The sequence below is a fragment of the Bufo bufo genome, chromosome 2 (genome assembly GCF_905171765.1).
Source record: "Bufo bufo chromosome 2, aBufBuf1.1, whole genome shotgun sequence".
Classification (NCBI taxonomy): domain Eukaryota; kingdom Metazoa; phylum Chordata; class Amphibia; order Anura; family Bufonidae; genus Bufo; species Bufo bufo.
The window spans coordinates 287,101,559-287,118,937 of NC_053390.1; the positions used below are offsets into that span (position 1 = coordinate 287,101,559).

Consider the following 17,379-nt stretch of genomic DNA (forward strand, 5'->3'; position numbering starts at 1 on the left):
CACCGATCTGATAGTTATCCCCTATTCTGTGGATAGGGGATAACTTCGAGCAACTGAAATATCCCTTTAAAGGGGTGCTCCAAGCTTCTCTTAAGATCCTGGCGTTTGCTCAGTACTTACCCGTCCGTCACACTGCTGATGCTGGGATGTGGGCTCTTCCACTCGGGTCCCGACCACATGAGTTCTGAATCTTCCTGTTCAGCTGCCTAAACAGTATCGGCAGCACTCGGGAACCCATCAGGTCGGGACCCACGCTCGCAATCAGTCTGAGTACAGTGGAGACAGCGGCATCAGAAGCACAACGGATGGTTAAGTACTGACCAAACACTCGTTTTTCCATAGTACAGAAGAGCCAGGATTTCAAGAAAAAGCCCAGAGAACCCCTTTAAAATATATCAAATATAACATTTTCTACCTTGTCAATGTCAGATTTTTATTAAATAATAATGATGGCATATGTCAGAGAAGATCCGCTAATGGATGTGTTTGCAAAGTGCCAAAAAGTTATTAAAGATCAGGTTTTTCTGAAAGTAAATTCCATTATTGTTAAACATCATAGTATTTATCAGTATAAGACTACATTTACACGACCGTATGTCCGGTCCGTGTCCGATCTGCATTTTTTGCGGATCGCACATAGACCCATTCATTTCTATGGGGCTGCAAAAAATGCAAACAGCACAGAGATGTTACGCATATGCTGTCCGCATCCGTATGGCCGTGCCACAAATTATAAAACAGGTCCTAGTCTTGTCCATTTTGCAGACAAGAATAGGCATTTTTACAATGGGGCGGGATGCACACGGACCTCATCTGTATTTTGCAGAGCACAAACCGGATATGGTTGAGTAAATGTAGCCTTAAGCAATGTTTCCCTGGCAGATCTACATGGAATCTGGTCAAGAGTTCAAAAAGGAGTAGAGACCTTAAAAGGTATGAAAGGTACATTAAGGATCCATTCACACGTCCGTGGTGTGTTGCGGACCCGCAAATTGCGGATCCGCAACACACCCGCCCGGCACCCCTATAGAAATGCCTTTTCTTGTCCGCAAGCTGCGGACAAGAATAGGACATGTTCTATCTTTTGCGGAGCTGCAGACCTGAAGATCGGGGCCGCGCTCCGCAAATGCGGATGCTGACAGCACACTGTGTGCTGTCCGCATCCATTCCGTCCCCATAGAAAATGAATGGGTCCGCACCCGTTCCGCAAAATTGCGGAACGGATGCGGACCCATTTGCGGACGTGTGAATGGAGCCTTAGAGGTAGAAGCAGTCTCGGCCAAATAATAGACCTGGAAACTTTGCACACCAAAGTTCTGAGATAGACAGTGAGTGTATCCCATAATACAAAAACTGCAAATCACTTGTGTAATTATTGATTGTAAGGCCTCATGCACACGACTGTTCCGTTTTTTGCGGTCCGCAAACCGCGGATCCACAAAAAAACAGAAACCGCCTGTGTGCCTTCCGCAATTTGCGGAACGGAACGGGCGGCCCATTGTAGAAATGCCTATTCTTGTCCGCAAAACGGACAAGAATAGGACTTGTTCTATTTTTTTTTGCGGGGCCACGGAACGGAGCAACGGATGCGGACAGCACACGGAGTGCTGTCCGCATCTTTTGCAGCCCCATTGAAGTGAATGGGTCCGCATCCGAGCCACAAAAACAACGGTCGTGTGCATGAGGCCTGAATGGTAAGCTAGATGTAAGAAGGACTTGGCATCCATGTTCAGTCTGTGGTTTTACTGATCATTGGTAGTAGAGCCTCTGGAAATCCAGTTTTCAGCCTAGCAGTGCACATGGAATATGGATGACACATGAAGGACAAGAATCAGATACATGGACATCTTCTCATAGACGTTATCACGGACATGGATTCATTTTCTCCTTACCTGCCAAGGCCGGATGCACAGGGCCGGTTCCATTTAGATTCTTTACAGGGAGAGCGGGCACACTGCAGGAAGAGACATCGAATGTTCAAACATGCATTGTCTACACCGTCTTCTGTGACAGATTACAAACTTCGGTCTGATTAATAAAAATATCTAGCAAATACTGGAAAAAACATCATAATGTACCATGCATGCCATGCCATCAGTCTCTATAGTTTTTATGCAACCGGTAGAGAAATAGACCTCAGCTCAAATGGACCCCATCCCCCAAAAAACTGGGTAATGTCCCAAGCACTACAACAGTAGCAAACATTGGAGAATGGCGCCATCCACTCTTTCACTAAGCACTACCTGTAATGCATTCTAACTGATCGTGGAGATAACTAGGGGCAGACACTTAAAGGGGTTGTCTGGCCTTGGAGCCGACAACCCCTTTGGTCCAGAGCTATGCCCCTGAACATAAAAAGGAAGACTCACCTGTCTGCTGCTCCATTCATGGCCACTCTTTGGTACCTGGAAGAGCCTGGGTCCTGTGACCTCTGCATGGGTCGGAAGCGGGTGGGAATGAAGCAGCTGTTTTACCATGGATAGGTGAGTCTCTCTTTAAAAGGGTTGTCCAATTTCAACGAAAAGCGTTACTTTATGTACTTCCTAGATCCAGCACCGCTGCGCCAGTTTTCCCTACCAGCTGTTGTTTACCTGGCTGCAGCAAAGACATCACATTGACACTTGTGACTGCTGCAGTCAACCACTGGCCTCAGAGGTCACAGTGATTGTTTGTCAACATGATGTCATTGTTGCAGTCAGGTAAACAAAGCCTAGTGGGAAAAACATGGGTGACCATACCATGCAATGACTGCTGCATGTAAATGCAGATAAATACTGTTATCATTGATTGGTGCTCGTTGGGGGGTGCGCAGAATATCTGCCGTGTTAAAGGACCCTTAGTACCCTTTTACATGGGTAAAGGAAGAAGCCAATTATAGGGAAAACATGTTCATAGGAACACAAATTACTGATAACTGTCCCAGGTAGTGTGTCCCAATTCCCCTGAGAAAAAAAAGCAAATGCTCACTTGTCAGGTGATCGCATGGCACCAAAAATCTTAAACAGAGAACGTGCTGCACATAAGCAACAAAACTGTATGGGGACCAACAATCGTAGCAGTGATCATTCATCCCCATACAGCAGCAGTCACTGTGTGTAAATTCAGTGAACAAGCAGGGAAGGAGCTTCTATGTTTAGGTTTTTAACATCACAGCACAAAACTACAGATAAAAAGCATCATGGTAGCTCTCCAATACTGGATGACTGCTTCCTAATCAGTAAACTAGATACAGTAGAAAAGAACTATGACGCTCATCTAGAACTAGACTTACCCCAAGTGCAATGAGATTTTCATGCTTCTCTTAAAATGTAAATGGATATGCAGACACGGCTGGCTATTGCGGAGCCCCCTAGCCCCCCTCTGTGTGACATCACATAATGCGTAAAGCCAGCTTCCTGACAAAGACACCACCTGCTCACCCCATTGATAAACAAGGATTAGGAGAGATTACGGATTGAACACTGGATCCCAGACACGTAAAGGATACAAACGGCTATTTATAACCGCCATATGAGCAACCAATGGAAACTACTTCTAGGGTCAGAAGTCAGGACATCTTTTTATTCTTGACCAAAATATTTATTGCTAAGTCTAAAACGCAGATCGAATTGAGGGATCTGCCTGCGAGACTCATTCCTGATGACACTTACTTCTCTACATAATATATAGGTACTTACTGGCTGGTGACAGTAGGAATAAAAATCTATTTACTGTGTGGGAAGAAGTAACTCGGTGCTCTTTAAGGCTCAGATGACTTTTTGTCGCATGCTAACCCAGCAGAATATACTTGCAATGCTATGAATACTGCACAATACATTTCTGGTGAGAGAGCACGGAAATGCGTAGCCAGATGGCATCACTATAATGAGGTGATGATGGGTCTTTACTTCATGTTTCATATCCTGTGTTTGACAGTAGCAGGGCCGGTGCAAGGATTTTTGCCGCCCTAGGCAAGATAAAAATTGCCGCCCCCCCCTTATCAGATGATCTTGCCCATATCATGACATCACATATGTTCCACCCCTTTCTCAGCTTTTAAATAAAAAGAACTGCTAGGTTTCCCTTAGGGTTAATCCAGCTTCTTGTAGCTGTCTTTTTTTGCGGAACGGAATTGCGGACCCATACATTTCTATGGGGCCGCATGACGTGCGGCCCCGATCCGGAATTGCGGATCCGCAATTCCGATCCGGAAAAAAATAGAACATGTCCTATTCTTGTCTGCAATAGCGGACAAGAAAAGGGATATTCTGTTAGTGCCGGCAATGTGCGGTCCGCAAAATGCGGAACGCACATTGCTGCTGTCCGTGTTTTGCGGATCCGTGGATCCGCAAAACACACATGGATGTGTGAATGGACCCTAAATGTGAGGTAAATTAGTTTCCAATGTAGTATTAATAACTAAACAATTACATAATAAACATATTGCATTGTCTACTTACCACCAGGACAATAAGATGATCTGGTCTCTGGCTGCAGTCTGGCTCTTGGTCTGGCTCTGGGGACTCCCTTGTCACTCTCTTCTCCCCCACTCCCTCCCTTGTCACTCTCATTATTCCACCCCGGCACCCCCCTCCCTTGTCACTCTCATTATTCCACTCCCCCTCCCTTGTCACTCTTATTATTCCCCCTTCCCCCCTCACTCTCATTATTCCCCCCCTCCCCCCTCACTCTCATTATTCCCCCCCCTCCCTTGTCAATCTCATTATTCCCCCCCCTCCCTTGTCAATCGCATTATACCCCCCTCCCTTGTCACTCTCTTCTCCCCCACTCCCTCCCTTGTCACTGTCATTATTCCACCCCGACACCCCCCTCCCTTGTCACTCTCATTATTCCACCCCCCCCTCCCCTCTCCCTTGTCACTCTCATTATTCCCCCCCCCCTCCCCCTCCCTTGTCACTCTCATTATTCCCCCCCCCTCCCCCCTCTCTTGTCACTCTCATTATTCCCCCCCTCCCTTGTCAATGTCATTATTCCCCCCCTCCCTTGTCAATGTCATTATTCCCCCCCCCTCCCTTGTCAATGTCATTATTCCCCCCTCCCTTGTCAATGTCATTATTCCCCCCCTCCCTTGTCAATGTCATTATTCCCCCCCTCCCTTGTCAATGTCATTATTCCCCCCCTCCCTTGTCAATGTCATTATTCCCCCCCCCCTTGTCAATGTCATTATTCCCCCCCCTTGTCAATGTCATTATTCCCCCCCCTCCCTTGTCAATGTCATTATTCCCCCCCCCCTCCCTTGTCAATGTCATTACCCCCCCCCCTCCCTTGTCAATGTCATTATTCCCCCCCCCCCCCCCTTGTCAATCTCATTAGTCCCCCCACACAAACACGTAAAAAAATAATAATTGGTTATATAAGTTCGGCCGGCGGCGCCCCTCATGCTGCGCCTCCTGAATCTCCGGCGGGGCCGGCTCATTGCTGCGCAGCCTGCGCCTGCTGTGTGTCAGCTCTGTGCTTTTGTTAATGTAGCGTGGCCGAGCTCTCTTCGGTCCGCGGTACAGGAGCATTTGTTTCCTGTACCCGGCCGGACTGACAGGAAGTGCACACTAAGTGAGCACTTCCTGTCAGTCCGGCCGGGTACAGGAAACAAAAGCTCCTACCGCGGACCGAAGAGAGCTCGGCCACGCTACATTAACAAAAGCACAGAGCTGACACACAGCAGGCGCAGGCTGCGCAGCAATGAGCCGGCCCCGCCGGAGATTCAGGAGGCGCAGCATGAGGGGCGCCGCCGGCCGAACTTATATAACCAATTATTATTATTTTTTTACACCGCAACGGGCGCCCCCTGCTAAATGGCGCCCTAGGCGACTGCTTAAGTCGCCTTACTGGTGGCGCCTGCCCTGATTGTAGGGAAGGGGAGAGAGGGAGAAAGGCTAGTGCTTTCCTACCGCAGATGTCTCATCTCCAGGGGCGAAGTTATAAGGGGTGCAGAGGTAGCAGTTGCTACTGAGGGGGCCCCTCTGCCACATAAGATGTCACCAGTATTATAAAAATCACATGTATGGTGGAAACCCAGTTACCAGGGGTGGACTGGGCATAGACCCTACTGGGAAATTTCCTAGTGGGCCAATGCCCAGGAGGCTACCTTAACCCTCCTCATGGCCACCGGCTGGGCACGTAATGATCTGGTACTCTCTGCATTAATTAATTCCAAGAACATCAGGTACTTAACCAGCAGCTGCTGAATTAAACTGTATCGCCATCCTCAGGACAGTTGAATACTGAGACGTGGATAGCAGTATTTTGTACTGCACTGTGGTATTTGGTTCTGCTAAGGCAGTATATTGTGCTGCACTGTGGTATTTGGTTCTGCTGGGGCAGTATATTGTGCTGCACTGGGGTATTTGGTGCTGCTGGGGCAGTATATTGTGCTGCGCTGTGGTATTTGGTGCTGCTGGGGCAGTATATTGTGCTGTACTGTGGTATTTGGTTCTGCTGGGGCGGTATATTATGCTGCACTGTGGTATTTGGTTTTGCTGGGGCAGTAAATTGTGCTGCACTGTGGTATTTGGTTCTGCTGGGGCAGTATTTTATGCTGCACTGTGGTATTTGGTGCTGCTGGGGCAGTATTTTGTTCTGCACTGTGGTATTTGGTGCTGCTGGGGTAGTATTTTGTGCTGCACTGTGGTATTTGGTGCTGCTGGGGCAGTATATTGTGCTGCACTGTGGTATTTGTTTCTTCTGGGGCAGTATATTGTGCTGCACTGTGGTATTTGGTTTTGCTGGGGCAGTATATTATGCTGCACTGTGGTATTTGGTGCTGCTGGGGCAGTGTATTGTGCTGCACTGTGGTATTTGGTTTTGCTGGGGCAGTATATTGTGCTGCACTGTGGTATTTGGTTCTGCTGGGGCAGTATTTTGTGCTGCACTATGGTATTTGATGCTGCTGGGGCAGTATATTGTGCTGCACTGTGGTATTTGGTTCTGCTGGGGCAGTATTTTGTGCTGCACTATGGTATTTGGTGCTGCTGGGGCAGTATTTTGTACTGCACTGTGGTATTTGGTGCTGCTGGGGCAGTATATTGTGTTGCACTGTGGTATTTGGTGCTGCTGGGGCAGTATATTGTGCTGCACTGTGGTATTTGGTTCTGCTGAGGTAGTATTTTGTGCTGCACTGTGGTATTTGGTGCTGCTGAGGCAGTATATTGTGCTGCGCTATGGTATTTGGTACTGCTGGGGCAGTATTTTGTGCTGCACTGTGGTATTTGGTGCTGCTGAGGCAGTATATTGTGCTGCACTGTGGTATTTGGTTATTCTGGGGCAGTATATTGTGCTGCACTGTGGTATTTGGTTTTGCTGGGGCAGTATATTATGCTGCACTGTGGTATTTGGTTTTGCTGGGGCAGTATATTGTGCTGCACTGTGGTATTTGGTTCTTCTGGGGCAGTATTTTGTGCTGCACTATGGTATTTGGTGCTGCTGGGGCAGTATTTTGTGCTGCACTATGGTATTTGGTGCTGCTGGGGCAGTATATTGTGCTGCACTGTGGTATTTGGTTCTGCTGGGGCAGTATATTGTGCTGCACTATGGTATTTGGTGCTGCTGGGTCAGTATTTTGTGCTGCACTGTGGTATTTGGTGCTGCTGGGGCAGTATATTGTGTTGCACTGTGGTATTTGAGCAGCTGAGGTAGTATTTTGTGATGCACTGTGGTATTTGGTGCTGCTGAGGCAGTATATTGTGCTGCGCTGTGGTATTTGGTACTGCTGGGGCAGTATATTGTGCTGCACTGTGGTATTTGGTGCTGCTGGGGCAGTATATTGTGCTGCACTGTGGTATACGGTGCTGCTGGGGCAGTATATTGTGCTGCACTGTGGTATACGGTGCTGCTGGGGCAGTATATTGTGCTGCACTGTGGTATTCGGTGCTGCTGGGGCAGTATATTGTGCTGCTCTGTGGTATCTGGTTCTGCTGGGGCAGTATATTGTGCTGTACTGTGGTATTTGGTGCTGCTGAGGCAGTATATTGTTCTACACTGTGGTATTTGGTTCTGCTGGGGTAGTATGTTGTGCTGCACTGTGGTATTTGGTTCTGCTGGGGTAGTATTTTGTGCTGCACTGGGGTATTTGGTTCTGCTGGGGCAGTATATTGTGCTGCACTGTGGTATTTGGTGCTGCTGAGGCAGTATATTGTTCTACACTGTGGTATTTGGTTCTGCTGGGGCAGTATATTGTGCTGCACTGGGGTATTTGGTGCTGCTGGGGTAGTATATTGTGCTGCACTGTGGTATTTGGTTCTGCTGGGGTAGTATTTTGTGCTGCACTGGGGTATTTGGTTCTGCTGGGGTAGTATTTTGTGCTGCACTGGGGTATTTGGTTCTGCTGGGGTAGTATTTTGTGCTGCACTGTGGTATTTGGTTCTGCTGGGGCAGTATTTTGTGCTGCCCTGTGGTATTTGGTTCTGCTGGGGTAGTATTTTGTGCTGCACTGTGGTATTTGGTGCTGCTGAGGCAGTATATTGTGCTGCGCTATGGTATTTGGTACTGCTGGGGCAGTATATTGTGCTGCACTGTGGTATTTGGTGCTGCTGGGGCAGTATATTGTGCTGCACTGTGGTATACGGTGCTGCTGGGGCAGTATATTGTGCTGCACTGTGGTATACGGTGCTGCTGGGGAAGTATATTGTGCTGCACTGTGGTATTCGGTGCTGCTGGGGCAGTATATTGTGCTGCTCTGTGGTATCTGGTTCTGCTGGGGCAGTATATTGTGCTGTACTGTGGTATTTGGTGCTGCTGAGGCAGTATATTGTTCTACACTGTGGTATTTGGTTCTGCTGGGGTAGTATGTTGTGCTGCACTGTGGTATTTGGTTCTGCTGGGGCAGTATATTGTGCTGCCCTGTAGTATTTGGTTCTGCTGGGGCAGTAATTTGTGCTTCACTGGGGTATTTGGTTCTGCTGGGGCAGTATATTGTTCTACACTGTGGTATTTGGTTCTGCAGGGGCAGTATATTGTGCTGCACTGTGGTATCTGGTGCTGCTGAGGCAGTATATTGTTCTACACTGTGGTATTTGGTTCTGCTGGGGTAGTATGTTGTGCTGCACTGTGGTATTTGGTTCTGCTGGGGTAGTATGTTGTGCTGCACTGTGGTATTTGGTTCTGCTGGGGCAGTATATTGTGCTGCCCTGTAGTATTTGGTTCTGCTGGGGCAGTAATTTGTGCTTCACTGGGGTATTTGGTTCTGCTGGGGCAGTATATTGTTCTACACTGTGGTATTTGGTTCTGCAGGGGCAGTATATTGTGCTGCACTGTGGTATCTGGTGCTGCTGAGGCAGTATATTGTTCTACACTGTGGTATTTGGTTCTGCTGGGGTAGTATGTTGTGCTGCACTGTGGTATTTGGTTCTGCTGGGGTAGTATGTTGTGCTGCACTGTGGTATTTGGTGCTGCTGAGGCAGTATATTGTGCTGCACTGTGGTATTTGGTTATTCTGGGGCAGTATATTGTGCTGCACTGTGGTATTTGGTTTTGCTGGGGCAGTATATTATGCTGCACTGTGGTATTTGGTTTTGCTGGGGCAGTATATTGTGCTGCACTGTGGTATTTGGTTCTTCTGGGGCAGTATTTTGTGCTGCACTATGGTATTTGGTGCTGCTGGGGCAGTATTTTGTGCTGCACTATGGTATTTGGTGCTGCTGGGGCAGTATATTGTGCTGCACTGTGGTATTTGGTTCTGCTGGGGCAGTATATTGTGCTGCACTATGGTATTTGGTGCTGCTGGGTCAGTATTTTGTGCTGCACTGTGGTATTTGGTGCTGCTGGGGCAGTATATTGTGTTGCACTGTGGTATTTGATCAGCTGAGGTAGTATTTTGTGATGCACTGTGGTATTTGGTGCTGCTGAGGCAGTATATTGTGCTGCGCTGTGGTATTTGGTACTGCTGGGGCAGTATATTGTGCTGCACTGTGGTATTTGGTGCTGCTGGGGCAGTATATTGTGCTGCACTGTGGTATACGGTGCTGCTGGGGCAGTATATTGTGCTGCACTGTGGTATACGGTGCTGCTGGGGCAGTATATTGTGCTGCACTGTGGTATTCGGTGCTGCTGGGGCAGTATATTGTGCTGCTCTGTGGTATCTGGTTCTGCTGGGGCAGTATATTGTGCTGTACTGTGGTATTTGGTGCTGCTGAGGCAGTATATTGTTCTACACTGTGGTATTTGGTTCTGCTGGGGTAGTATGTTGTGCTGCACTGTGGTATTTGGTTCTGCTGGGGTAGTATTTTGTGCTGCACTGGGGTATTTGGTTCTGCTGGGGCAGTATATTGTGCTGCACTGTGGTATTTGGTGCTGCTGAGGCAGTATATTGTTCTACACTGTGGTATTTGGTTCTGCTGGGGCAGTATATTGTGCTGCACTGGGGTATTTGGTGCTGCTGGGGTAGTATATTGTGCTGCACTGTGGTATTTGGTTCTGCTGGGGTAGTATTTTGTGCTGCACTGGGGTATTTGGTTCTGCTGGGGTAGTATTTTGTGCTGCACTGGGGTATTTGGTTCTGCTGGGGTAGTATTTTGTGCTGCACTGTGGTATTTGGTTCTGCTGGGGCAGTATTTTGTGCTGCCCTGTGGTATTTGGTTCTGCTGGGGTAGTATTTTGTGCTGCACTGTGGTATTTGGTGCTGCTGAGGCAGTATATTGTGCTGCGCTATGGTATTTGGTACTGCTGGGGCAGTATTTTGTGCTGCACTGTGGTATTTGGTGCTGCTGAGGCAGTATATTGTGCTGCACTGTGGTATTTGGTTATTCTGGGGCAGTATATTGTGCTGCACTGTGGTATTTGGTTTTGCTGGGGCAGTATATTATGCTGCACTGTGGTATTTGGTTTTGCTGGGGCAGTATATTGTGCTGCACTGTGGTATTTGGTTCTTCTGGGGCAGTATTTTGTGCTGCACTATGGTATTTGGTGCTGCTGGGGCAGTATTTTGTGCTGCACTATGGTATTTGGTGCTGCTGGGGCAGTATATTGTGCTGCACTGTGGTATTTGGTTCTGATGGGGCAGTATATTGTGCTGCACTATGGTATTTGGTGCTGCTGGGTCAGTATTTTGTGCTGCACTGTGGTATTTGGTGCTGCTGGGGCAGTATATTGTGTTGCACTGTGGTATTTGATCAGCTGAGGTAGTATTTTGTGATGCACTGTGGTATTTGGTGCTGCTGAGGCAGTATATTGTGCTGCGCTGTGGTATTTGGTACTGCTGGGGCAGTATATTGTGCTGCACTGTGGTATTTGGTGCTGCTGGGGCAGTATATTGTGCTGCACTGTGGTATACGGTGCTGCTGGGGCAGTATATTGTGCTGCACTGTGGTATACGGTGCTGCTGGGGAAGTATATTGTGCTGCACTGTGGTATTCGGTGCTGCTGGGGCAGTATATTGTGCTGCTCTGTGGTATCTGGTTCTGCTGGGGCAGTATATTGTGCTGTACTGTGGTATTTGGTGCTGCTGAGGCAGTATATTGTTCTACACTGTGGTATTTGGTTCTGCTGGGGTAGTATGTTGTGCTGCACTGTGGTATTTGGTTCTGCTGGGGCAGTATATTGTGCTGCCCTGTAGTATTTGGTTCTGCTGGGGCAGTAATTTGTGCTTCACTGGGGTATTTGGTTCTGCTGGGGCAGTATATTGTTCTACACTGTGGTATTTGGTTCTGCAGGGGCAGTATATTGTGCTGCACTGTGGTATCTGGTGCTGCTGAGGCAGTATATTGTTCTACACTGTGGTATTTGGTTCTGCTGGGGTAGTATGTTGTGCTGCACTGTGGTATTTGGTTCTGCTGGGGTAGTATGTTGTGCTGCACTGTGGTATTTGGTTCTGCTGGGGCAGTATATTGTGCTGCCCTGTAGCATTTGGTTCTGCTGGGGCAGTAATTTGTGCTTCACTGGGGTATTTGGTTCTGCTGGGGCAGTATATTGTTCTACACTGTGGTATTTGGTTCTGCAGGGGCAGTATATTGTGCTGCACTGTGGTATTTGGTGCTGCTGAGGCAGTATATTGTGCTGCACTGTGGTATTTGGTTATTCTGGGGCAGTATATTGTGCTGCACTGTGGTATTTGGTTTTGCTGGGGCAGTATATTATGCTGCACTGTGGTATTTGGTTTTGCTGGGGCAGTATATTGTGCTGCACTGTGGTATTTGGTTCTTCTGGGGCAGTATTTTGTGCTGCACTATGGTATTTGGTGCTGCTGGGGCAGTATTTTGTGCTGCACTATGGTATTTGGTGCTGCTGGGGCAGTATATTGTGCTGCACTGTGGTATTTGGTTCTGCTGGGGCAGTATATTGTGCTGCACTATGGTATTTGGTGCTGCTGGGTCAGTATTTTGTGCTGCACTGTGGTATTTGGTGCTGCTGGGGCAGTATATTGTGTTGCACTGTGGTATTTGAGCAGCTGAGGTAGTATTTTGTGATGCACTGTGGTATTTGGTGCTGCTGAGGCAGTATATTGTGCTGCGCTGTGGTATTTGGTACTGCTGGGGCAGTATATTGTGCTGCACTGTGGTATTTGGTGCTGCTGGGGCAGTATATTGTGCTGCACTGTGGTATACGGTGCTGCTGGGGCAGTATATTGTGCTGCACTGTGGTATACGGTGCTGCTGGGGCAGTATATTGTGCTGCACTGTGGTATTTGGTGCTGCTGGGGCAGTATATTGTGCTGCTCTGTGGTATCTGGTTCTGCTGGGGCAGTATATTGTGCTGTACTGTGGTATTTGGTGCTGCTGAGGCAGTATATTGTTCTACACTGTGGTATTTGGTTCTGCTGGGGTAGTATGTTGTGCTGCACTGTGGTATTTGGTTCTGCTGGGGTAGTATTTTGTGCTGCACTGGGGTATTTGGTTCTGCTGGGGCAGTATATTGTGCTGCACTGTGGTATTTGGTGCTGCTGAGGCAGTATATTGTTCTACACTGTGGTATTTGGTTCTGCTGGGGCAGTATATTGTGCTGCACTGGGGTATTTGGTGCTGCTGGGGTAGTATATTGTGCTGCACTGTGGTATTTGGTTCTGCTGGGGTAGTATTTTGTGCTGCACTGGGGTATTTGGTTCTGCTGGGGTAGTATTTTGTGCTGCACTGGGGTATTTGGTTCTGCTGGGGTAGTATTTTGTGCTGCACTGTGGTATTTGGTTCTGCTGGGGCAGTATTTTGTGCTGCCCTGTGGTATTTGGTTCTGCTGGGGTAGTATTTTGTGCTGCACTGTGGTATTTGGTGCTGCTGAGGCAGTATATTGTGCTGCGCTATGGTATTTGGTACTGCTGGGGCAGTATTTTGTGCTGCACTGTGGTATTTGGTGCTGCTGAGGCAGTATATTGTGCTGCACTGTGGTATTTGGTTATTCTGGGGCAGTATATTGTGCTGCACTGTGGTATTTGGTTTTGCTGGGGCAGTATATTATGCTGCACTGTGGTATTTGGTTTTGCTGGGGCAGTATATTGTGCTGCACTGTGGTATTTGGTTCTTCTGGGGCAGTATTTTGTGCTGCACTATGGTATTTGGTGCTGCTGGGGCAGTATTTTGTGCTGCACTATGGTATTTGGTGCTGCTGGGGCAGTATATTGTGCTGCACTGTGGTATTTGGTTCTGATGGGGCAGTATATTGTGCTGCACTATGGTATTTGGTGCTGCTGGGTCAGTATTTTGTGCTGCACTGTGGTATTTGGTGCTGCTGGGGCAGTATATTGTGTTGCACTGTGGTATTTGATCAGCTGAGGTAGTATTTTGTGATGCACTGTGGTATTTGGTGCTGCTGAGGCAGTATATTGTGCTGCGCTGTGGTATTTGGTACTGCTGGGGCAGTATATTGTGCTGCACTGTGGTATTTGGTGCTGCTGGGGCAGTATATTGTGCTGCACTGTGGTATACGGTGCTGCTGGGGCAGTATATTGTGCTGCACTGTGGTATACGGTGCTGCTGGGGAAGTATATTGTGCTGCACTGTGGTATTCGGTGCTGCTGAGGCAGTATATTGTGCTGCTCTGTGGTATCTGGTTCTGCTGGGGCAGTATATTGTGCTGTACTGTGGTATTTGGTGCTGCTGAGGCAGTATATTGTTCTACACTGTGGTATTTGGTTCTGCTGGGGTAGTATGTTGTGCTGCACTGTGGTATTTGGTTCTGCTGGGGCAGTATATTGTGCTGCCCTGTAGTATTTGGTTCTGCTGGGGCAGTAATTTGTGCTTCACTGGGGTATTTGGTTCTGCTGGGGCAGTATATTGTTCTACACTGTGGTATTTGGTTCTGCAGGGGCAGTATATTGTGCTGCACTGTGGTATCTGGTGCTGCTGAGGCAGTATATTGTTCTACACTGTGGTATTTGGTTCTGCTGGGGTAGTATGTTGTGCTGCACTGTGGTATTTGGTTCTGCTGGGGTAGTATGTTGTGCTGCACTGTGGTATTTGGTTCTGCTGGGGCAGTATATTGTGCTGCCCTGTAGTATTTGGTTCTGCTGGGGCAGTAATTTGTGCTTCACTGGGGTATTTGGTTCTGCTGGGGCAGTATATTGTTCTACACTGTGGTATTTGGTTCTGCAGGGGCAGTATATTGTGCTGCACTGTGGTATCTGGTGCTGCTGAGGCAGTATATTGTTCTACACTGTGGTATTTGGTTCTGCTGGGGTAGTATGTTGTGCTGCACTGTGGTATTTGGTTCTGCTGGGGTAGTATGTTGTGCTGCACTGTGGTATTTGGTTCTGCTGGGGTAGTATATTGTGCTGCACTGTGGTATTTGGTGCTGCTGAGGCAGTATATTGTTCTACACTGTGGTATTTGGTTCTGCTGGGGCAGTATATTGTGCTGCACTGGGGTATTTGGTGCTGCTGGGGTAGTATATTGTGCTGCACTGTGGTATTTGGTTCTGCTGGGGTAGTATTTTGTGCTGCACTGGGTTATTTGGTTCTGCTGGGGTAGTATTTTGTGCTGCACTGGGTTATTTGGTTCTGCTGGGGTAGTATTTTGTGCTGCACTGTGGTATTTGGTTCTGCTGGGGTAGTATTTTGTGCTGCACTACGGTACTGCTGGCCCCACCTACTCCTGTTATGCTGCCTACCATCAATTTGGATCTGCCTACTACATGGGGGCACTTTTAGGTTTTCCAGGGTTACCCCCTGCCTGTTACAGGTTCTGTACTGGGGCCAATGATCTCCAAGTTACTCCTAGGCTTATCCCCCCAATGTCCCAGTGAATATCTGAGTATTATTTTTCACATTAGAGAGCTTATTTAATTAAAGGTCCCATGACAACAACTTGGATAGATGATAAGTGTCTGATCGGTGGCTGTTCAACTGCTGGGCCCCACTGATCACTAGAATGGGGAACTGTGTTCCCCAAAAATCAGCCAAGGAACAGCAAGTGAATACAATGAGAGGAAACAGAATTCAGTATACTGTTTGACACTATGTAAAAAGTATTACAGAGACTTCTAATATCTAATATGTAAAAAAAAATTCTATATTTGTCCAACTCAAATAATGGGGGAGATTTATCAAACTGATGTAGAGTAGAACTGGCGTAGTTGCCCATAGCAACCAATCAGATTCAACCTTTCATTTTCTAAAGGAGCAGTGAAAAATGAAAAGTGGATTCTAATTGGTTGCTATGGGCAACTAAGCCAGTTCTACTCTACATCAGTTTGATAAATTTTCCCCGATGTATCTAACATTTAATCAGCTGTCAGCTGACAGCTATTCTTCTGGATCAACCAAGTGCACATTTGTATTGAGTGAGATTATAATAACAGCCAGTGGCGCACCTACAGGGGGGGTCCAGCGGATCTGGACCCCCCCCCCCCCCCTAGAACAAGCAGCCAATATTTTTTTTTTATCCTTCAGGGCCGCACCGCCGATCACCACAGGCGGCGCGGCCCTAATTGCGGCAGCGGTGGCGGGGCCGGGGGGGGCAATAGGAGATGAGCGCTTCCATTGTGGAAGCGCTCATCTCCATATCCATCTGTATCGCCGTCCTCAGGACAGCGATACAGATGCCTGTGCTGCGGCAGGGGAGGGAGAGGTGTGTCCCTCCCCTGTTCTTCTGATAGGCCGCAGGCACTAATGCCTGCAGCCTATCAGAGGCCGGCTCAAGCGGCGCGATGTCATCATCGCGCCGCCTGAGCCGGGCAGCACACAGCAAGGGACACAGGCTGGAAGAGGCCTGCATCACAACATCGCTGCTGATGGAGGTAAGTATCAGTGTTTTTTTTTTTTTGGGGGGGGGGGGCACCATGGGGGAGAGGAGCACTATGGGGGCATCTGGGGGCTCTAAAGGGGCTTTTTTTTTTTACACATTATGGGGGGCACTATAGGGGAGAACGGCACTATGGGGCATCTGGTGGCACTATAGGGGCATTATTTGGGGGCACTATGGGGAAGTGGGGGTTCTAAAGGGGCCTTTTTTTCTTATTGGCACATTATGGGGGCATTATGGCATCTTGTGGCACTAAGGGGGCATTTTTTACTGGCACATTATGGGAGGCACTATAGGGGAGAGCGGCACTATGGGGGAGTGGAGCACTATTGGGGCATATGGTGGCACTTCGAAGGGGCATTTTTTACTGGCACATTTATGGGGGGGCACCATGGGGGAGAGGAGCACTATGGGGGCATCTGGGAGGTCTAAAGGGGTTTTTATTTTTATTGACACATTATGGGGGGCACTATAGGGGAGAATGGCACTATGGGGCATCTGGTGGCACTATAGGGGCATTATTTGGGGGCACTATGGGGAAGTGGGGGCTCTAAAGGGGCCTTTATTCTTATTGGCACATTATGGGGGGCATTATGGCATCTGGTGGCACTAAGGGGGAATTTTTTACTGGCCCATTATGGGAGGCACTATAGGGGAGAGCGGCACTATGGGGCATTATTTGGGGGCACTATGGGGGAGTGGAGCACTATTGGGGCATATGGTGGCACTTAGAAGGGGCATTTTTTACTGGCATATTATGGGGGACACTATGGGGAAGGGGGAGAGGAGCACTATGAGGGCATTTACTGGGGCACTATATAGGGGTATTTTATTCTGGCATACATTTGCAGAAGGAGGATTCAGAGCTGGGTGAGGACGGCCAAAGGGGGCAGCAGGCCACGGGCGGGTGGCAGATGGTGGGGGGAACCACAGGCCTTGAGCAGGATCTGGGGAGGGAGGAGAGCGGAGGAGCTTCCTGGCTGTAGCTTGTTGTATAAGCAGGCAGTGCAGCCAGGACAGACCCCCCCCTCTCTGTATGATGTGTAGAGACAGGCCTCAACAATAGAATTCCAGCTGTACAGTGTTTGTTGGGAGTGGCCTATTATATGTAGGAGGGGCTTTTAATAACGGGCGGGGCTAAAAATGCGGCGCGCTGCAGAGCTTTTAGAATCGCCAAGTAAAAGAATCAGCGCAACACACTACACCCCCTTCCCCCCCCCCC

At 48.4% G+C, this 17,379-nt stretch overlaps 1 protein-coding gene across 1 annotated transcript in view; it reads right to left on the reverse strand.

Moving 5' to 3' along the window:
• The window catches only part of DTX1 (deltex E3 ubiquitin ligase 1), a 74,580-nt gene that overhangs the window by 23,097 nt on the left and 34,104 nt on the right, over window positions 1-17,379 (reverse strand). The window contains exon 3 of the mRNA XM_040420267.1: window positions 1,893-1,954. Coding sequence (XP_040276201.1) covers window positions 1,893-1,954 — 62 coding nt within the window. The remainder of the gene's footprint in view (window positions 1-1,892; window positions 1,955-17,379) is intronic.